The 18,361-nt window shown below is 36.0% G+C and overlaps 1 protein-coding gene across 3 annotated transcripts in view; it reads right to left on the bottom strand.

Moving 5' to 3' along the window:
- The window catches only part of LOC119829245 (protein bunched, class 2/F/G isoform), a 119,865-nt gene that overhangs the window by 2,700 nt on the left and 98,804 nt on the right, over positions 1-18,361 (bottom strand). For all 3 annotated transcript variants that reach the window (XM_038351640.1, XM_038351642.1, XM_038351641.1), the window contains one exon: positions 10,630-10,681. In XM_038351640.1, coding sequence (XP_038207568.1) covers positions 10,630-10,681 — 52 coding nt within the window. The remainder of the gene's footprint in view (positions 1-10,629; positions 10,682-18,361) is intronic.

Here is an 18,361-nt window from a genome sequence, read left to right as displayed (position 1 = left end):
AAATACGCCACGTGCTTGAAGAAAAAATACTTTTCACGATATATCGGCATTTTGCTTTAGTAAAAAATATCGAATAGAACATCGTTATATAAGTTGATGATGAAATGGAAATTTATGTCAATCTGTAGAATGCGGATAACCAGCAACAATGCACAGAAGACATTCTCAGCAAAACAAACATAATTAGCTGAATACTGATCGACGACGATTGCAATCTAAGGAATGTGTTCGCCTCATATGCAACAACGTCTTGTGACATTTTTCTCGCCGTCTAGCTTTTTACGAATGACTCAAAACACGCTCCGTTTGCGATATCGAGGCTATAAGTGGTCCGAGAATATTTTCTCAGTTTATATTTAAAAACTGGTTAAAAATAGAATGGTAAGATAAAAACGTGCGGGTTGGGCGACCTTCAATTAAAAATTTTTAGTGCTCAATCACACTGGAGCGCTCCGGTTCTCATTACTCAGACAATATAGAGAGCGCGTCACTGCAACCGGCAAATTGACGAGGCGCCAATATTTCCATCGTACGAAACAGATGTGCCGATCGCGGCTTAGAACCAGTATTCGTTACGTGAATCTCTAGATTGGCCCCAAATTCTAATAGAATGCTAAGCAATCCCCCGAATATATTCAGCTAAGGAGACAACTAGCATCAAGAATCGAAACCTATAAAAATCGACTGAAGCTAAACGACAATTGTGTTAATTTATCACTTATATCTTGTGCCGACAGTTCGATAGCAATCTATCGCTCAATATATGTGCCATGAGGTTACTACATGAACCGCGCTTCGTAAACAACACCGCAGTTGACGACGATTGCAGCGCTGTATTAGCATGTGCAGTAGTATCGAATCAAGTGCAATGTCCTCATGAAGAGTACAGTGAACTTTTTCGCAGTCACGTACCAAATACAGAAGGCGATGATATAATGGGTCCAAGGGCGCATGATTAAACCAGTCGGGTAACTTTTAAACGACTGCAGCATGGAGGCAGAGACAGTAATTGCAGCGTGTTATTTCATTCTTTCGCTAGCCAATGTGATGGATGACGAGCGCGCTAAAAGAGGTAGATGTTAAGCGATTAGATATTTTAGGTATTTATGATATGTACATTAAATAGCATAATCAACGGTTAAGCCGCGATAACGGTACGTTGACATACATGCAGCGCCTTAAAACATGTATTTTTTTTAATCAAAAGTGTCTATAATTTGTTTATTGAATAGGTATAATGTAATGTCCATTCAGTTAGGGACCGTAAACACGTGATCAAGATATCACTACACAAGTTTGGCGTGGTGACATCATCACAACATTTGGGCGACAGCTTTTATAATATAATCGGATGTAAAAACAATGCGCAGTAATACAACAACAGCGTGCCAGTAATAATTGATTACCTACTAGCATCGCTTTGTTTACCAATTCGTACCGTAGCGTGAAATCGTTAATTTATTAATTACGAAGTTTTCTATTTTCTATTTTCACTTAGGTACAATAATACAAGTTAAACCAATCGTACACTCTGATGCAGTAAATTTTTTTTTTTCAATCTAAGCATTATCGATGTAGGTATTTTTTACATATTTAACTGTATATGTACATATGTTCGTATGTATTTTTCGTATCAGCAAAATCGGAGAATCAACAATGCGCGCATTTATGTATATTTGATATCAAATTCCTATGGATTTGCAATCGAAAAGGAATTTCAGATTCATTCCACATATGTGCAAATACCACTTTGATAATATGTTTTTGTGGCGCGGTACTATTTTTCTACAATATTTACGCAGCTGTATATGTATAGTAATGCTATAAATATTCATGAGTTCATGACACACTTTAATGTGTTTGTTTTGACGACTCTTTATTTTACTGCTATTAATTGTGTGCCACGAATCTCAAGACAACAAGGAATTTAAATTAAAGGCGTGGTTACATCGCTAGATATAAATAAGTCGGCGCAACGCATAGGTCATTAGTCATTACTGCTCACGCCAAAACGGCCCATGACCTAAGCACCAGAGACGCTTATCGACTTCCTCTTAATACATTCAACCGTAATAATGTATTTTTTTATGAATATTGTAAATTAAGCACATATTGACACAGCCGGTTATCAGCGCGCGATAACTGCGGAGACCACTAAGTGAAAACAAGAGCGAGGGGTCACATTAAGCGGCGATTTAAACTTGACGATCGACCCAGACTCTTCGATATCGCACACAGAGACGATTTTATGGATATGAAAGCTATCAAATCTAAAATATTAGATGCAAATGTACCGTCAACAGCAAATTTAAAACTGCACGGATTTATAGTGATACACTGCCAGGTATGGAGGTATGGGGGCGCCTAATGTAACGTTACAAAACTGGTTGTATATTTTTAGCTCTGAATTGTGTACGGCTAAGGAAGATGGACGATAAACATAACAAAATTATGATGAAGCTATTTTTTTTTTGTTAACGCTACCAAACTGGCTTGTTGTTACCGTGTCCAAAAATAAGCATTTCCGAAAGTGAAGGTCAAGTAGATTTGGACATAACAACATGTTTACACAGATTATCATTTCTCGATTCCTACTTTACGTAAGTAATCGTGAGATACGATACAAATATCGCGATAAAATGTGTACGATTCCACGCGTGTGCAAAGTATTTTTCCATGAGAGTTATCATCAAGGAATCGTAATAACATAAACGCCTTAATAACAGGTAAAGTAACGAGGCGTTATAATATTTCTATTATCTAATAATTGCTGTACAATTACACAATGTTTACTTCGCGGTTCTGTTAATAATACGTTACTTAAATGTAAATCTGATAGAGGTAATATTTCATTTTCAAACGAGAACAAGATTTTAATATAACGAAAACGTAGCATTCAGTATGGTTAAGTGTGTATTAATTAAAATTAATTGAAATTGTGCAATGACATTATTTTAGTTAAACTTGGGTAAAATTTCCTGGATATAACACGTTCACAACACACCACGTGGAACAGGTTTAACGGGTACATTAATTTTATACATATTTTTATTTAGGACAAGAGTGAAAGATGCCTACGTGGAGCTGAAACGAAACCATATAAATAAGCGACCGCGCACAAGTTTTTTTTGACGGATCTCATATTCTACATTCTGATAAAGAAGCTTTTTAAATTATTAATTATTAAGTTATCATTTTAATGTAATACATCAATTAACAAGAAGGATAAAAGAAGTGATATTGTATATTCTTCATTCCTATTTCTACTATGTTGAAGAACATTGAACAACTAATGGGTTTAGAGTTGAAACGAAAAGGCTTCCAAGTTGGGTACGCAGAAACATAAGCAATAACCACATTACATCTGTCCGACATCATTGTAAAATGTAAATACATACTAAAAAGTATTGTAATCTTTTTACAAGATTATGACACAATACAAGTGATTTAAATCGAGCTTCGTTTGCGCTTCACTGCGGGTGCGAGTTACTCTAAAGGCTTCCCCACAAATCGGATGAAAATCCTAAACTGCTCTGTAATTCTTTCATGCTCTTTTATGTCTTGGGAGTATTAAGCGACTTTGGAATACGTCGTTTTGATAACAAGGTACATAAAACTTTAGCTATAACAGCCATATTTATGTAATAAAATAATCCAGTGTTATTTGAATACCAAGTTAAGATAAAATGGAAAAAACTCTGCTTCAAAAATGACATTTGTCTCATCTTCAAATACAGAAACGGTTTTGTAATGGAGCGAGTATACAATGTAATCCTATACCACTAGAGTTACTCTACTAAGCTCCTGCTGGCTGTTAAAAATGCTTCCTCCAACATTGTGGTGCGGGCATCCTCGGCACTAGTGCAGTATCGATTACATCAAGGCTACAGCACAGCTACGTCGGCGGCGGCACGCGGCACGGCCGACCTCTCCAATCGTTTATCCCATTGCATTATTGCAATTATCGTTAATCTGGCGAGCACGTGTCTCCACTCCAGTGGCACATTGGGGCCAGCTTTCCTTCCGTGTCTATTCTTAGACGGGTCACGCTCGACTCATGCAAAACACGTACACAATGAACATATTAGCATAACGCGGCGTTTGATGTAAATAAAAATTTCTACACGCATCAACTTCGGCCGGCCGTTCTCATAATATAAAGGAAGTCACTATGTGACGGATTAACATATTGACTTATGAAAACTATGATTCGAATTGATAATATGTTTATAAATAATTTCAAGGCGATAAAACGTTGCAAGTAACAGGTGGCGAGGGGAGCTAAAATTAAAAGCGATTTTCAATAACGCGTAAACAGCGTTTTCGTGTTATTATTGGAAATGTTCAACAGAATATTTATTTAAGAATCAAAATACGAAACCAATGAAAGCGGAGCAAAAATTGAAAGCTTGTTTCACGTCAAGAGAACAAAGGCAATAAAACGGCGAGTGGTTCAGTTAAAACAAACACGACACTACAAAGTGCGGATTTAATGATCAAAGGAAAAATTAAACGGCCCATTTCGTGCGAGGTGTTGGTATTCGGGTCAGTAGTGTGATGCGAGCTGTGGTCGCTAAACTAATTGAGAAAATCCCGCGTAAACATAACATCTGTGATGTAACCGCCAGTTCCAATGCGGAGATCTTACAAAATAATATACACAACTGTATTTTATGTTACGTCCTCGTTTTTCCAGTGCCTAGTAATAAAATGTTGTAATTTAATAATAAACATTTTGAATACGGGACGTTACTAGAATAATTTTGTTTTAAGGATAAGATATCCTTCTTTTACGATCAAAACACATCTGTTAAGGTTATACACTTACAACCTTTTAAATAGCTTTACATCGAGAATTTATAACTTTGTTTTTGAAATCGTATGTAAATTTTATACATTTCGTATCACGTTCGAAATGTGTGTCAAGTGTTCTAAAAATAAATTAAATAGTGTAGTAGTCCACATGCAAGATTAGTTTTATCGTGCGAGTTTTATGTTTTTCGATAGTTTATATCGAAAATCTATTGTTACCAAAGCATGATAATGCTATTGTGGAAAAGTACGAAGATAATACAAATCATTAGGGCCACAAGCCGATTAAACGCTCCGTGGAATATAAATAAATACAACGTTGTCCGGCAATAACATTGAAGCTTTGTGACGACAACGATATGCGGATTACGGAGAGATTAGATTCAAGATAATTCTCTGTATAATCTTTTTCTTATTTAAATATATTTTTCTGCATATTCACTGCCTTATGATATTTATTTTCCACGAAATGGTAATTCACCTTCTCAGAAAACCACTTGTTTTTATCAAAAATTATTTGAAGGACGAATTTCCCAAATTCGTTCACTACAATCGCTAATACGACGACGCGACGGTTGCACAAAAAACGAGACAGATCTATAGCTGTCTATCTACATATCTACCCCACTCGAATGTCGAGCAAAAAAACTGCAATAAAAAGCACACAGGTCACATGCAATTGTGCAAGCGTACACACACGAGCTAGCCGAATGGAGATCGAGTGATGGAAACGCTGTGCGATGGTGAGCATTAGGGCCGGATTGGGGTCAATCGTTTGAGGCCATCTGCCATTGCTAATTATAGACGGTACCGGCAGGCCATGCGCACATCTATGGACTTTAATTGAAACCACGAGAGTATCGTGTGCCTGGAAAAGCCTTTGGGCATCCGACGCATTGCGAACATATCGGATTTTAAAAGTGCCTCAAAACTGATATAAGATTTCAGACAGTCGACATCAACATGCTAGTATGTTAGTGTCATATTTAAATATCAGGAGTTTATGAAGCCGCCACAAAAAGAAAGATCTCAAGTTACACTTGTTGTTGTCAACTACATCGAATATGAAAAAAAAGTGAGCAGTGGTAAAAAGGGACTATTATTTAACATGCATTCACACCGTTGATTATTTAACTTTACGCATTGGATCGATACAGGATATTGCGATCTGAGTGTCCATTTTGCAACGTAATGTTATGCCAATGTATGCGTGCTTTATAAGTATAAATAACTATTTAGTAACAGCTTTTTATTGCGGCCATTCGTACTTTATATGTTATGTCGCTTTTAAATGGTAAAGGCTAAGCTTTAAAATATTTTTATGAACCACAACAGGTTACTAAATTTCAATAAAACATAAATATAAAAAAACATGTGTAATTATTCTGCCATATAAAGGTGAAATTACTTGTACGTGATTTGATTTATTTTGCGATAAAACTAAGCAACACTTACTAAAATATTCTTTATGAGATTGAATAAGAACTAAAGAAAACAATTAATTTAAATTCGGATTTTTCGTCACACATTGTTTGAGAATAGAAACTCGAAAATTTATCAGTCATTCGAAGTAATAAAAATGAACTAGTTCGTTTCTAGTTCGAATCCGCGTATTATTTTTATATTTAGATGAAGCTTGTGTAACATGCTTTTCTATACCAAGATGTTATACGAAATATTTTAAACAACGTCCAAAACTTCTGAATATTCAATATTCTTTTTATAAGGGACCATATCGAAATTTTTAAAGAGAAGTAAGATTTTCTCCACCTATTAATAAATTATGCTGCTTAATCATGGATATTTGTATGAATTGCGATTATATTCTATTTAACAGATATCGATCTTCCCTCGGTATTATCAAACAAATAATACGTAGAGCCAGGCTTAAATCTAAACAGTAAACACATTTCTCAAGACGTCGGCTGAAGGCTCTTTTGCATCATCACACAACAACAAGCACCGGTTCAGAAGGCTTTGAACTCAATACCGAACGAGTATCTAAATTATTACAATTTATGTAACTCTACACGGTATCTCTACACGAATTACACTATCTTCATGCGAGGTCTATTTCTTTATACTTGACAAGTGCATATAAAAAAAAAATAGTTACGACACGGCACAATTACGAAATGACATCAACCTAGTTACACTTTATTTGAAACCGTAACTCGTATGTTAACTTTCGATGGCATAAATTGGAACAACTGTAAACAAAAAGTTAGTTTAATTCCCAACGAAAGCGCGGCCAATTCAACGGACCCTCCGATTGTTAAATCATCGTCTAAATGATTTGAACATTCAAACGACAATAATTAATTAAAATAAAACAGAAATATGAAAACGTTACTACAACCGAGTAGGTACTTAAGTGAGTAGTTGGAATCAATATAATTTACTTTAATCGGTCGCATAAAAGGGCATTCGAGACTTGTTTTTGAACAAGGTACAAGTTTGCTCTTGTGTTTATTTTAAGTATTAAATGGCTATTTTTAATCGGCTGCCAGGCACAGGGGCGAAGCTTGATTAAGGTTGCCACCGGTTCAGTTAACATTTTCAATCATATTAACGTGAAATAATGTAAGCTAAATCTGTTAGAATATTGATTTGGCCAAACTCCTCATTAAAAGAGCAGCGGGTTAACGCAGCTAAATCACGGCGGCCGCTCATCAAGCATTAGAGAGACAATGTACAACACAGCTGGCTGACGTTTCTCAGAAGCGGTAAGGAGCGCAGACGGAACTGTGCAGTCGCACGGCCGACTGACACTCGCATCGCACCTGTCATGTATTGCGTGTAGGGCTGCCAGCGCATTGGAAATTGAATTAAATTATTAAAATTTATTGCACAACTTAATAATCGCTTTACCATCCATATTTTTGGGATATGAAATAACGTTGCATATTTATAATAAAAAAATATTTAACTGAAGTGTCTCGACTCCCTCTGAGAAGGGTTACTAATGCTAAAAGCACAATTCACGCTATCACACGCACGTACGAGTACTTACTGCCTTAAATATTTTCTTAATTTTATTTGACAGCCCTATTAGCGATGTACGCACAGCGTATGTGCAACGAGCGTTTGGAACATGATGGATGATGATTGAGATTCTTGTTGTGATAAGATAATTGCGTGCACCGTTTTTACTAGCTCACTTGCGGTTGGCGCGGTTAAATAATATGAATATTGCGATTTGCGATGCGTTAACGTCAAACTGTTATTCTATTGTGGGATTTAATTTCAACGAGCATTAATTGTTACGTGTGTTCTTTCGTGAGAAATAGTAGGGCTAGATAAATAATTTTTTGTGAAAATTTTATACAAAATTATCTACTAACTACCTAACAAATCAATAAATACTTCATTCATCATAAAAAGTTAAATTATAACACATATGTCAAGAGATTTAATAGTAATAAAGTATAAATTATTCAAGAAAAATCCGAAATAAATTTGTGGCGATATTTAATCTAAATGCTACGATTGCCATCAAAGCAAGGTTATCAATTTCATTTTTGTCCTTACATTTCTTTGTTAACCTTTATCTAAGACCTTGTGTGTTTCTAGAAAAATTATTATAACATATACTTCCCGAATTATAGAAACATAACCTCATATCACACCGTATCACAACGATAAATTGAATTGCAGTTTTCATTAAAATCAGATAGGTAAGTTATAAACCGAGCGCGGTAAATAAATACAGATAAAATCTGATGAAACCACATCTTTAACTGTAAACAGCCTTATCACCGTATCATCAATGCATGTAATGATTGCGTAAGCGTTTTATACAGGGTCTATTCCTTGGAAGCCGAGTAGAAACGGGGGGTAATTAACATAATTATGATACACAAGTGGCCGATAAAACCTGTTAATAATAATGCGTTATAATTTAATTTACAAATCACGTTCCATTAGATATGGTTTCTGTGTTGTGTTGTTTTCTCAACCGACACCTATTGTGTTGTCATAACAACAAAGTTAATGTTCTAGTAAATGAATCGTCTCTATTTGTTGGAACACCGATTAGATTTTAATCATTTTGCATGAAGTGTGGGCAGTGTGAAAAATTAAATTGTCATTCATTTCACAATTAACCACGAGGGAGTCGGTGCACATAAATAAAGAGCATATTAAAACTGCTTTATATAACGTGTTATATAAGCAGCCGATGTCATTTGCATAAATATAGTTTATGCGTATTGCAACGACCTTAGTTATGGTATTGCACACATATAAATAGCATAATGAGTGGATTACAGCGGAGCAAGCGAAGCGTCTAATACTTCCAAATTGGCTTAGCACTTTCGCCAGTGTATCGAATAGTGTAACCGTCTTTGAATTTCATCTAAGTTTATTCTTTATTTTATAACTACGTATGCTTGACGTATTTTTGAAATATAAACATAATGATTAGTTATTATAACATGATAGGTAAATGCAGACTAGTAAAGGAAAAATAACGTCAAATTGAGTTAATTGGAAATAAGTAGAATAGGCAATTTTATTATTTTAACATACATCGTAATACAACTTATCAAACAAAACACAAACAATATAATGCTGTTAATTTACATAGCGTTTTATTGCACTAGACAACATTGAGAATAATTTGCGTACAAAGCTTAGTGTGTCTAGAAAACTCTATAGCCTACATCGAATAGATAAACGCAAGTCATAAGTTATTTGATTAATTTATGTAGGTAAAGGACTATTTTATTGTGTATTTTTAGTTTGCAATGATCGAAAACAAGGAGCCATATCATCAGAGAAATATATTGAATGAACCGGTCAGAAACTCGAATAGGTCTCAAGTTTAACTCCTAATAAGAAAATCGGCATTTTAAGCCTTATAATAACATTCACAAAGGAAAATATTTCTAAGAATCGGTTCAAATAATCCTCTGAATAATTCGAGAAACATCTCCGTCCGTGCAGATTAATTCGCCACTCAAGTTCACCCATAAACACCGTGATAACAATCATAACAACAATTCCATGCCGTTTGCGATGGCTCGGGGAAAGCGAGTTGATATACGCAAATGTTTAATCAAGAGATTAATGAAAAGGTCAAAGCAAAGATTAGACTTGCGAGTTAACACTTGTGAAGCGAGGCATTTCGTATGCCATAAACAGACGCTTTCATTGCCCTGTTTGTCTATGCTTTTGTAAGTTTTTTACGACGTCACGTAGTTACGACTTTAGTGTATTATATTATGGAGTATTTAACTTCTTGAAATATTATAATTATTGTTTAATAATCAACTGAAAGTTTTCAAGAGAAAAATGTATCATATGATTGCCATATGTGTACCTTACTTATTTACTTGAATGAGCTCATCATTTAGATAATGTGGATTCTAGATAAGTTTGAAAATTGTCTTGGTTTATTTATCTGGAACTTTCTCGAAGCGAACATTACGTAGAGTCGTCAGATCATCATAGTTACGATTGCGCGGGCCCTTAATTTAATTCTATTGAGAAGAGAGAAACCACAAAACCGGCTTAATTGGACATCAAACGTATAGGAATTCGGCATTCCCAAGTCTTGTTTAACTCGTCGTGGATTTGATGTCTGTATTTGTGAATAAGGTTAACTTTTACCCGCGTAAACGTACTACAGGTTCATTTCCCGTCACGCCTAGATCTTTCGCAAAAAGTGCGTCTAATCGAATATCGTTCGAGAATAAGAGACGCGTTTATCAGGTGCGCAGTTAATATGCCTATCTGTATTGTTTAATACTTATTACTTCGCAGGAAATTTAACCTTAATTAACATTAATTAAGTAAATACGTAAAATTGCTTACCATAGCTTGCTCGATCTTGTTGTCGATCGCCACGGCGCTTGTGCCAGATGCGCTGTAACAAAAAATGCACGGTCAGAAACTTGTCCAATAGAGGTATGATAATTTAGTTTAATTTAATCAAAATTTCAGAAAACCACTTAACGAATTTCTTAATCATGTATAGAACTCATCAATATTCTCATTATTTTTTAATGGCTTCTGTTACTTAAGCATTAAATCGGAGAATCATTCAAAAGCAGAACATTATAAATCGAGTGTTTATCGTAGACGAAGAATGCATGAATAAAACTCTTATCGGTCGCTTTCCTGCTAAAACGCTTCAAAACATAGGTACCGTGATTAATTTATTGAACATTCATTCCTTTCATAAAATAATTCTATTTCATATTCATGCAGTTTTGTAGTTGTTTAAATGATAGTAGATTTATAAATACTCAGTTTTGCAACGTTCATTGATTAAAATAGGTTATTATTGGAAACAATTTTAAACAAAACAAGTATGTCATAAAAAACAAGACTTAAATAAGTCTTAGAGTAAAGAGAAATAGATTAACATAAATTTGATTAAAAAATGATCATTGCGTTAATACGCGTAAATATATTAATATATACACGTACAACTAAGTAATGCCATATTTTTCTGCATTAGAAATTCCACGAATCGCAAGCTCATCACAACCAGGCCCATAAAGACACTGAGTTATTATTAAAATCCGTTTCGTATCTCGGAGTTAATCGGCAAAACATCCGCTATTACCACACGAGAGGACAAGGACTTCCGATCATAGACGAGTAGTAAGTAACGCACACCGTTGCTCTGTAAACTATATACCAATGCGTATGTGAAAATAAGGCGACTGTATCCGGATGATTACACTAACATAGAGCATAGTGGATAAATATTTAAGTGTTCCGGGCTGTACCGAATGTGCCGGCCATTATTTGATCGAACGTTTACCTACTACGGTCGAACAATACACCCTTGTTTATTGTTAAGAGAATACGTATCACATATAGTTAAGAAACTATAAAAACTATGAATATCATTAGCACAATTTTTTTTTCATATTTCTGTTCTAAAGAGAACCTTAAATATTGACCACTGTCAAATCTTATGGGCTAATTGATATTCAATTTACAATGGTGTGAGAAGTTTGCAAAAAGAAATCGCCCGTGCGAACTGAAGTCCACGTGGGCGGAGTCGGACACATCTTCATTTTAAATACAAACCAATTTTGAACATACAAGTTTTACCAATTAGGTATTATAATGAATGGTGATGTAATGCGTTTTACAATGAATATTCTTGACGGTAAGGTATAGGGCCTCGCCCAACTGTCCATTTGCTCATTAAGCAAATGATTAATTCACACAAAAAGCTTAACTTTCCCTCCTTCTCACACGTACGTTTTCGTCAAACAAACGCAACGCATGAAAGGTTCCTAAAACAACCGAGAGACATGTGCCTGCACAACATTGAGGCTGGGGCTTATGATCTAATGCTCTTGTAATTCAGTAGCCAATGTGGCACAATATGAGTAGGTACGTACTCGACTTTCTCCGGCCAGATCCGTGCCGGCGGGCCGGCAACGAGGTGAGCAGCAGCGCCAAAGTTGACGAGCATTGAAGCGTTGAGAACGACCGCGGCCCCGTATCGATTTCAACCAGTTCATTACTGTCAGAATGGTATTGGATAACCTTCGACAATTTCACGACCATCGAGCGACTCAATGCGCACGGCGGAAATCAGTATCGGCTGTTTAACGTTTTATTATTGTGGGATACAATAAAAAAATGACGATTAATTGGCATATCAATTTAGAAAGCAACGCGATGACAGACAAATAAAACTGGCTTTCACTCAATGGATATCAACAAAACGAGTTTCGGCACTTTTCAGATTACGCAAGGATAGTGTTGACAAAATTACTGATAGTATTTTTAACGAGACAAATAAAAAATTGTTAGTGACTGTGGAATTGCAGATACGGAGAAAGTATTCAATAAAGACGAACTCGTATCATAGCGTAACATACTTATAAACAATTATAAAATTAATTTCCTCAATCATTTGAATGCATGAAACATAACAACAGCACATACAATTTCCAGTCTTGTGAAATTGTATATCACAAAACGTGGACAGACGTGACTTTAACGAACAATTTGCGAGCAACATGAGTGTTGCCAAATAAACTAATAGAAGACGGGTTCATCAGTGTCAGTTAGCGAAATGGAACTGGCAACAAAAACATTTCAAAACACGCAGTCAAAAATAGAAATATTATTTTCATGAAATGTGTTTAGTAATATTCACATCTAGTCAGTCTAAGTGACGAAGACATAGAATCTAAACATTCTGATAGTTTCACATCTAGTAGTTGTCTCGTAATTATATGAAAGTGTATTATATAGACGATGCTGACTAGACAAAGGGATCTGTACTTACGCACGTGTTTGCTTTGATAATGGCTTCAAGGCATTTTAAATAGAACACTAACAAAGAGACGAGATGCTCAACTAAAAAAGAAGCGATTACAGCTGAGGTTTACTGACGGGTAGAATTAAAAACACGGCGTATATGCTTCAAAGTATTGCTGCGATATATACATATATTCTCAACGAAAACATCTTTTGTCGAGTGGACTCCTGAAGAATATAAGAGTTTAAAATACAAAACGTACTTGAATCGCAAAGATCTCAGCATTCAAAATAGGAACTCGCGTTCGATCTCGCAATGCGTTTCATGCATCAAGTCGACAATGCGAGCGGAATGAAAAATGAGGGCGTTAAATTATTTATTGAGATGTTTACCGTGCTCTTAGCGGTTTGCACGAGCGTTGGGAGAGTTCGGTCAATATAATTGTAGCGAATTTGAATAAAATATGCAGACAGTTATAAATAGTCTGCGTGTTTCCCAAACAAACATTTTTGAAATAGCCAGCGGTGGTGATTCACAATGCGACGTTTTTAAAGAAAATCGAGTCATGTAACAAAGGTCAGGAATAATACAAACCTGAGCTCATGAAAATTCAATACACCGAATGACTCACACGATTTAATTATTATTTTGTAACCTAAAAGCAGATATTCAAAAATAATGCGCAACACACATAACGAGCGTGAATGATGTGTTTAGAAACATTTTATACCTGACCCAGCGTTAATACGCCGATCTCTTTTAATAAACATTGGGCAGAATGAAATAACCATATAGGAGGAGTGCAATGACATATTGCGAAGATGCCTGTCGAGCGTAAACAGGTATTTGTGTCAGCGGCATATTAATTGCTCCTCACAACGCAGATTTCGCATTGGCTTCAAATTTTTATGCGAGCACAATAGGTCTTACGACGGCAGCGTGTGATTAACACGGCAACAGATTAGCATTATCGCGGTATCGTGGTGCATTGCAGTGGTACATTGTTATCGTCGGTTGCGCGGTGTGGAGCCAAGGTCGATGAAGGGAAATCGTCGGGTGTAGGCGATGTCGACATGGCCGATGTGCCGCACGACCGTTACATCTCGCTGCTACGTTTCACAACACTCACTCGTGTCGATCATTACTTAATTAAGTGAGGAAACAGACTGGCAATGACCATAAGGAATTCATCTCTAGTGATTTACGTTTCGTGCGTCACACCGCTATAGGTGTTGTTAATTTTTTGGCGACCGATACATATTGTAATCGAGCGCAACATGATTATGAAACAAGACAAAGGGTGAGATTGGGCCACCAAGGGACCAGTTGAGAATTTGTCACGCAAATCAGTCACGCAACAGTGCCTTTCCGTATTTTCACAAATCACGAATTTCCTTTATGAATGACTTCATTTAAAACGTCAAATAAATTGTCTAGTGAATTAGTCATTTCGTGTAGTATACATAAACTTATATATATAGCAGAAACGTAAATCAAACATAAAGGCCATTATCTCATGAGAAATAATTTTCAACAAAGACAAAAATTATCATCCGGATTAACACAATATACAAGGTTAACGACGAGACACAGTGTACAGATGTATTCTATAACGTATTATAAATTAAGTATGAACTTGAGTGCACCTAATCGATACGACAATACATTATAGAGTTTAGGTTCAATAGGCGGCGCTGACGTCAGCTCCTCGTCTCGCTGCAGCAAGCTACTTCACTGTGGAACCTTCACCGACATACCTCTTCAGCCGTGGATGACTTGAGATCTCACAGTTCTCCTTAAGCTGGACGTAAAAGCCCGCAATGCGCCACGTTGCCCGACGGGAAGGTAAAATGTACTTACACAGGGTAGAAGTAGTCGATGTACTTGACGACGACTTCTCTGAGCAGATCCTGTTTGTTCATGATTGACGAGTAGCTCGTACTTATTAGTTTGGTCTGCATGGCTTCGTCTTGAAATAATTGCAGTTTGTGGGACGAGCGCGTCCCACCTTTGGGTTGTAACGGAGCCGTTTTTGTAGATTCTAGTGAGCGTTGTGCGTGTTGAGGTAGAGCTGTGTTTGTACCAGCAACGTCAATACGCGAGCGACCGGAGCGACGCGTTGCGGCGAACTGGGCCTGGGGCCTGTCTCGGGGGCGGTCGGGGAGGGGAGCCGGCCGAGTCGAGTGGCGCGCGCACGGCTCTACCTACTACGGGGCTACGGTGGCGCCTCCGGACACCTAGTCGATGCTTTCCGCAGCGGTAGCCCAATCCTTTACGAGCGAGGATCAAAATTTCGCAGTCTAACTTTTATTTGAAATGTTTGCATGATACCATCGTGTAGTTCAAGGTTAACCAGATGAAGCCGGTTTTTGTAAGGCACACGGCAGCATTACACACAAACAAAATTAGAGAACAGGTGCCGAGAACCGGTATTTTGAAAAGATAATGAATGCGCTTCGTAAATATTTGAAAACAAATACGCTTGTAAACTTTTATAAAAGTAGCCACAGCTGGTTAAATCGTTTAACCTTTCAATTGTAACACAAATTATGTGCGATAGCTTATGATGACAATAGTGTAAACAAAACATTAAGTTTATTAAGGCGAGATGACAAGACTGCGCCATTAAAACCACGAGGCGTCATTAATGTTTCCGCATATTGTCCCTCATGGTTCGAATTACATTAAAGTTGCAGCATTATATAATAATGTATAGTTATTTATCGTTACGAGTATTTAAGCGTTGTAATTATAGCTTTTTATAACAATAAAACGAGATTTTTGATTTTCTTTAATACGTATATGATCAACACACAAAATTGTGCGACTTTTTTGCATAAACGTTTTTCAAGCGTATATCGATATCACGACGGACTTAGGCACCAATTGATGAATATAAAACAAACGATATAGCAGAGCATACGTTGTACAACCGGCGCTAGATCAAAATTAGCGTAGCAAGTACCAACACCGGCTAATTGAATCAATACTCGAGCTACGAAGCCTCTCGTCTTATACGATTGTAACAATAATAACCATTTGTGCACGTTAGCATAGTATAGTTATTTTCGCAACTGACGCAAGTTGGATAATAATTTGCGTTGAGCTAATTTAATTTCCTCGGTCATTATTGCACAGGGCTGGCAGCCACCTGAGCAATAATTTATCAATGATACATGATATTGCCATTGTTAATGAACCAGACTAATGAATGATGCTCTAATACGAGACCAGACTTAGCTCTGGAATGGAGCTGGACTCTTTTGTTTTGTTTCCCGCGATTAAGAGGCTTGTTGCTTTCGTTGTTCATAACGTTTGACTAAAACATATTGTTTTTGTTTCAGTTTGTTATACATAGTTATAATGTACCACGGCCGAAGTTGGCGCGGACCGCTAGTAGCATATAGAACGCTCTAAGATAAGCATTCCATTGAAATTAAAAAAAAAAGAAAAACAATAGATCTCATGTTACCAAACCGTACAAAACAACTGAATCTAGGTACATGTGCCACCAACAAGTGACCGTAAAATTGTAATTGCAAATTGTAGCCAACAACTCATGAATATGTATCGCTGTATCAGTACCTACACGAGATATTCACGTAATACGCATTCTGTATGCACTACGATACCGACGTGGATACAGTTTTATCTCATTACGGTTTGATTTGTATGTATAATGCAATCATTTCAAGGACCGCATTGCATCCGCGCCGTAAACATTGTTATGCCGAGACGGTGGGAAAAAAGTTTTATTACCTACTTACGTCAATTGATATTTATCGTAATATAAAAGTCACGAATATGAAAACAAAAAGTTCCAAATAGCCAGAAATATTACGAGTCGCATTTCTAGTCTTATTTATTCACTTTTATAAGTTTTGTTATAAGAAATGCCGTGCCGCGACTGAAAGTATTTCATTATGAACAATGGGTTCCAGAAATAAGCTAGGAACTATATGAAATATCCGATCGGCAATTCGTGGTATTTATTTTAACCGAATAATTTTCCTTGGCCAAAACAATAAAGAGAATAAAAAGTGAATGGCTGGAAAAAATATTGAACAATTATTAGAACTTATTTAAATTATAGTCGTTGAAACTTTAATTCATGCAAATACAATATTTAAGAATAAGTTTCATATAGCTCATAGATGGTTAAATGGGCTTAAAAAATATTTTAGTATTTAACGCAATTTCAAATATAAAAATACAATGGATTTTGCTTATATCTGCTATAGCTAATATATATCTATCTTGGAGTGGAAACAACCTTATTCAATCATAAGTTTTTTTAACATCAAATAAAAAAAAAACAATAAAGCATAAAATTTCATAAAACGATTAATCTATATTGAAAAGACAATTAAATCATTTACACATACAACTCATAATGCAAAATGAAAGTAATATTCAAATTGAGGTAATATGTATATCTAAAGGTTACATACTTGTGTATAACGATGATCTCATGGCATGACCTCACCGCATATTCTATATATTAATTGGCGATTATACGCTCTCAGGGCCCAAGAGGTCAGATATTGATGATCGCAATAAATAATAAAATAATAAATTTATTGTTTAACAAGTGTGCCGCCGATGAAAGGTAAGCTTTTTTTACACAAAAAAGTGATTTGAATTAGAAATTGAACCAGGGAATGAACAGTCTATATAAAAGCTCGCATATGTGGCTGAATATCTGACTGAAAGTCGACGTGGTGTCCACTGAAAATAAGTGGAGAATCTAAGTTGCCCTCAATATGCTCAGACTCTCATTTCCTTGGAGTGGATAAACATTTTATACGTATGTTAATATTAAGTTCTTTCTTTATTTCAATACCATTGTTTTGTTTTTTTACTTAACTTGTATAAATAAATATTTTTTCTTTCTTTCGCGAGATAAAGAGAATCATAACATTACCACGACTCCTTAGAGGCACGTCTGTGATATCTTACTTTCGGCGTATCTAATTAATAGTATTAAATAACATCATTTAATTTCGAAGTGACTCGATCTACCTATTATTCTTAATTATGCAACAGATACTCAGCCCGGTTATTTCTTCAACTTTTTCCAAAGCTGCGTCATCATCATCATCATCATGATGATGATGACATTATTCATTTCAACAACAGTCTTTGGAAATTATTTCGAGAACGTTCCAACAAAACTCCTGGTAAATCACCTAGTCATTTATCATCATATATTTTTCTCTATTTAATTATATAACACAACCCAAGGTCTGCCTGCGGTTAAGGGTTACGGTTGCGGCTGATTCACGATGTGACGTGTCTACTACAACTCTA

Source organism: Zerene cesonia, chromosome 10 (genome assembly GCF_012273895.1).
Source record: "Zerene cesonia ecotype Mississippi chromosome 10, Zerene_cesonia_1.1, whole genome shotgun sequence".
NCBI lineage: Eukaryota > Metazoa > Arthropoda > Insecta > Lepidoptera > Pieridae > Zerene > Zerene cesonia.
This window is presented reverse-complemented; position numbering and strand designations above follow the sequence as displayed.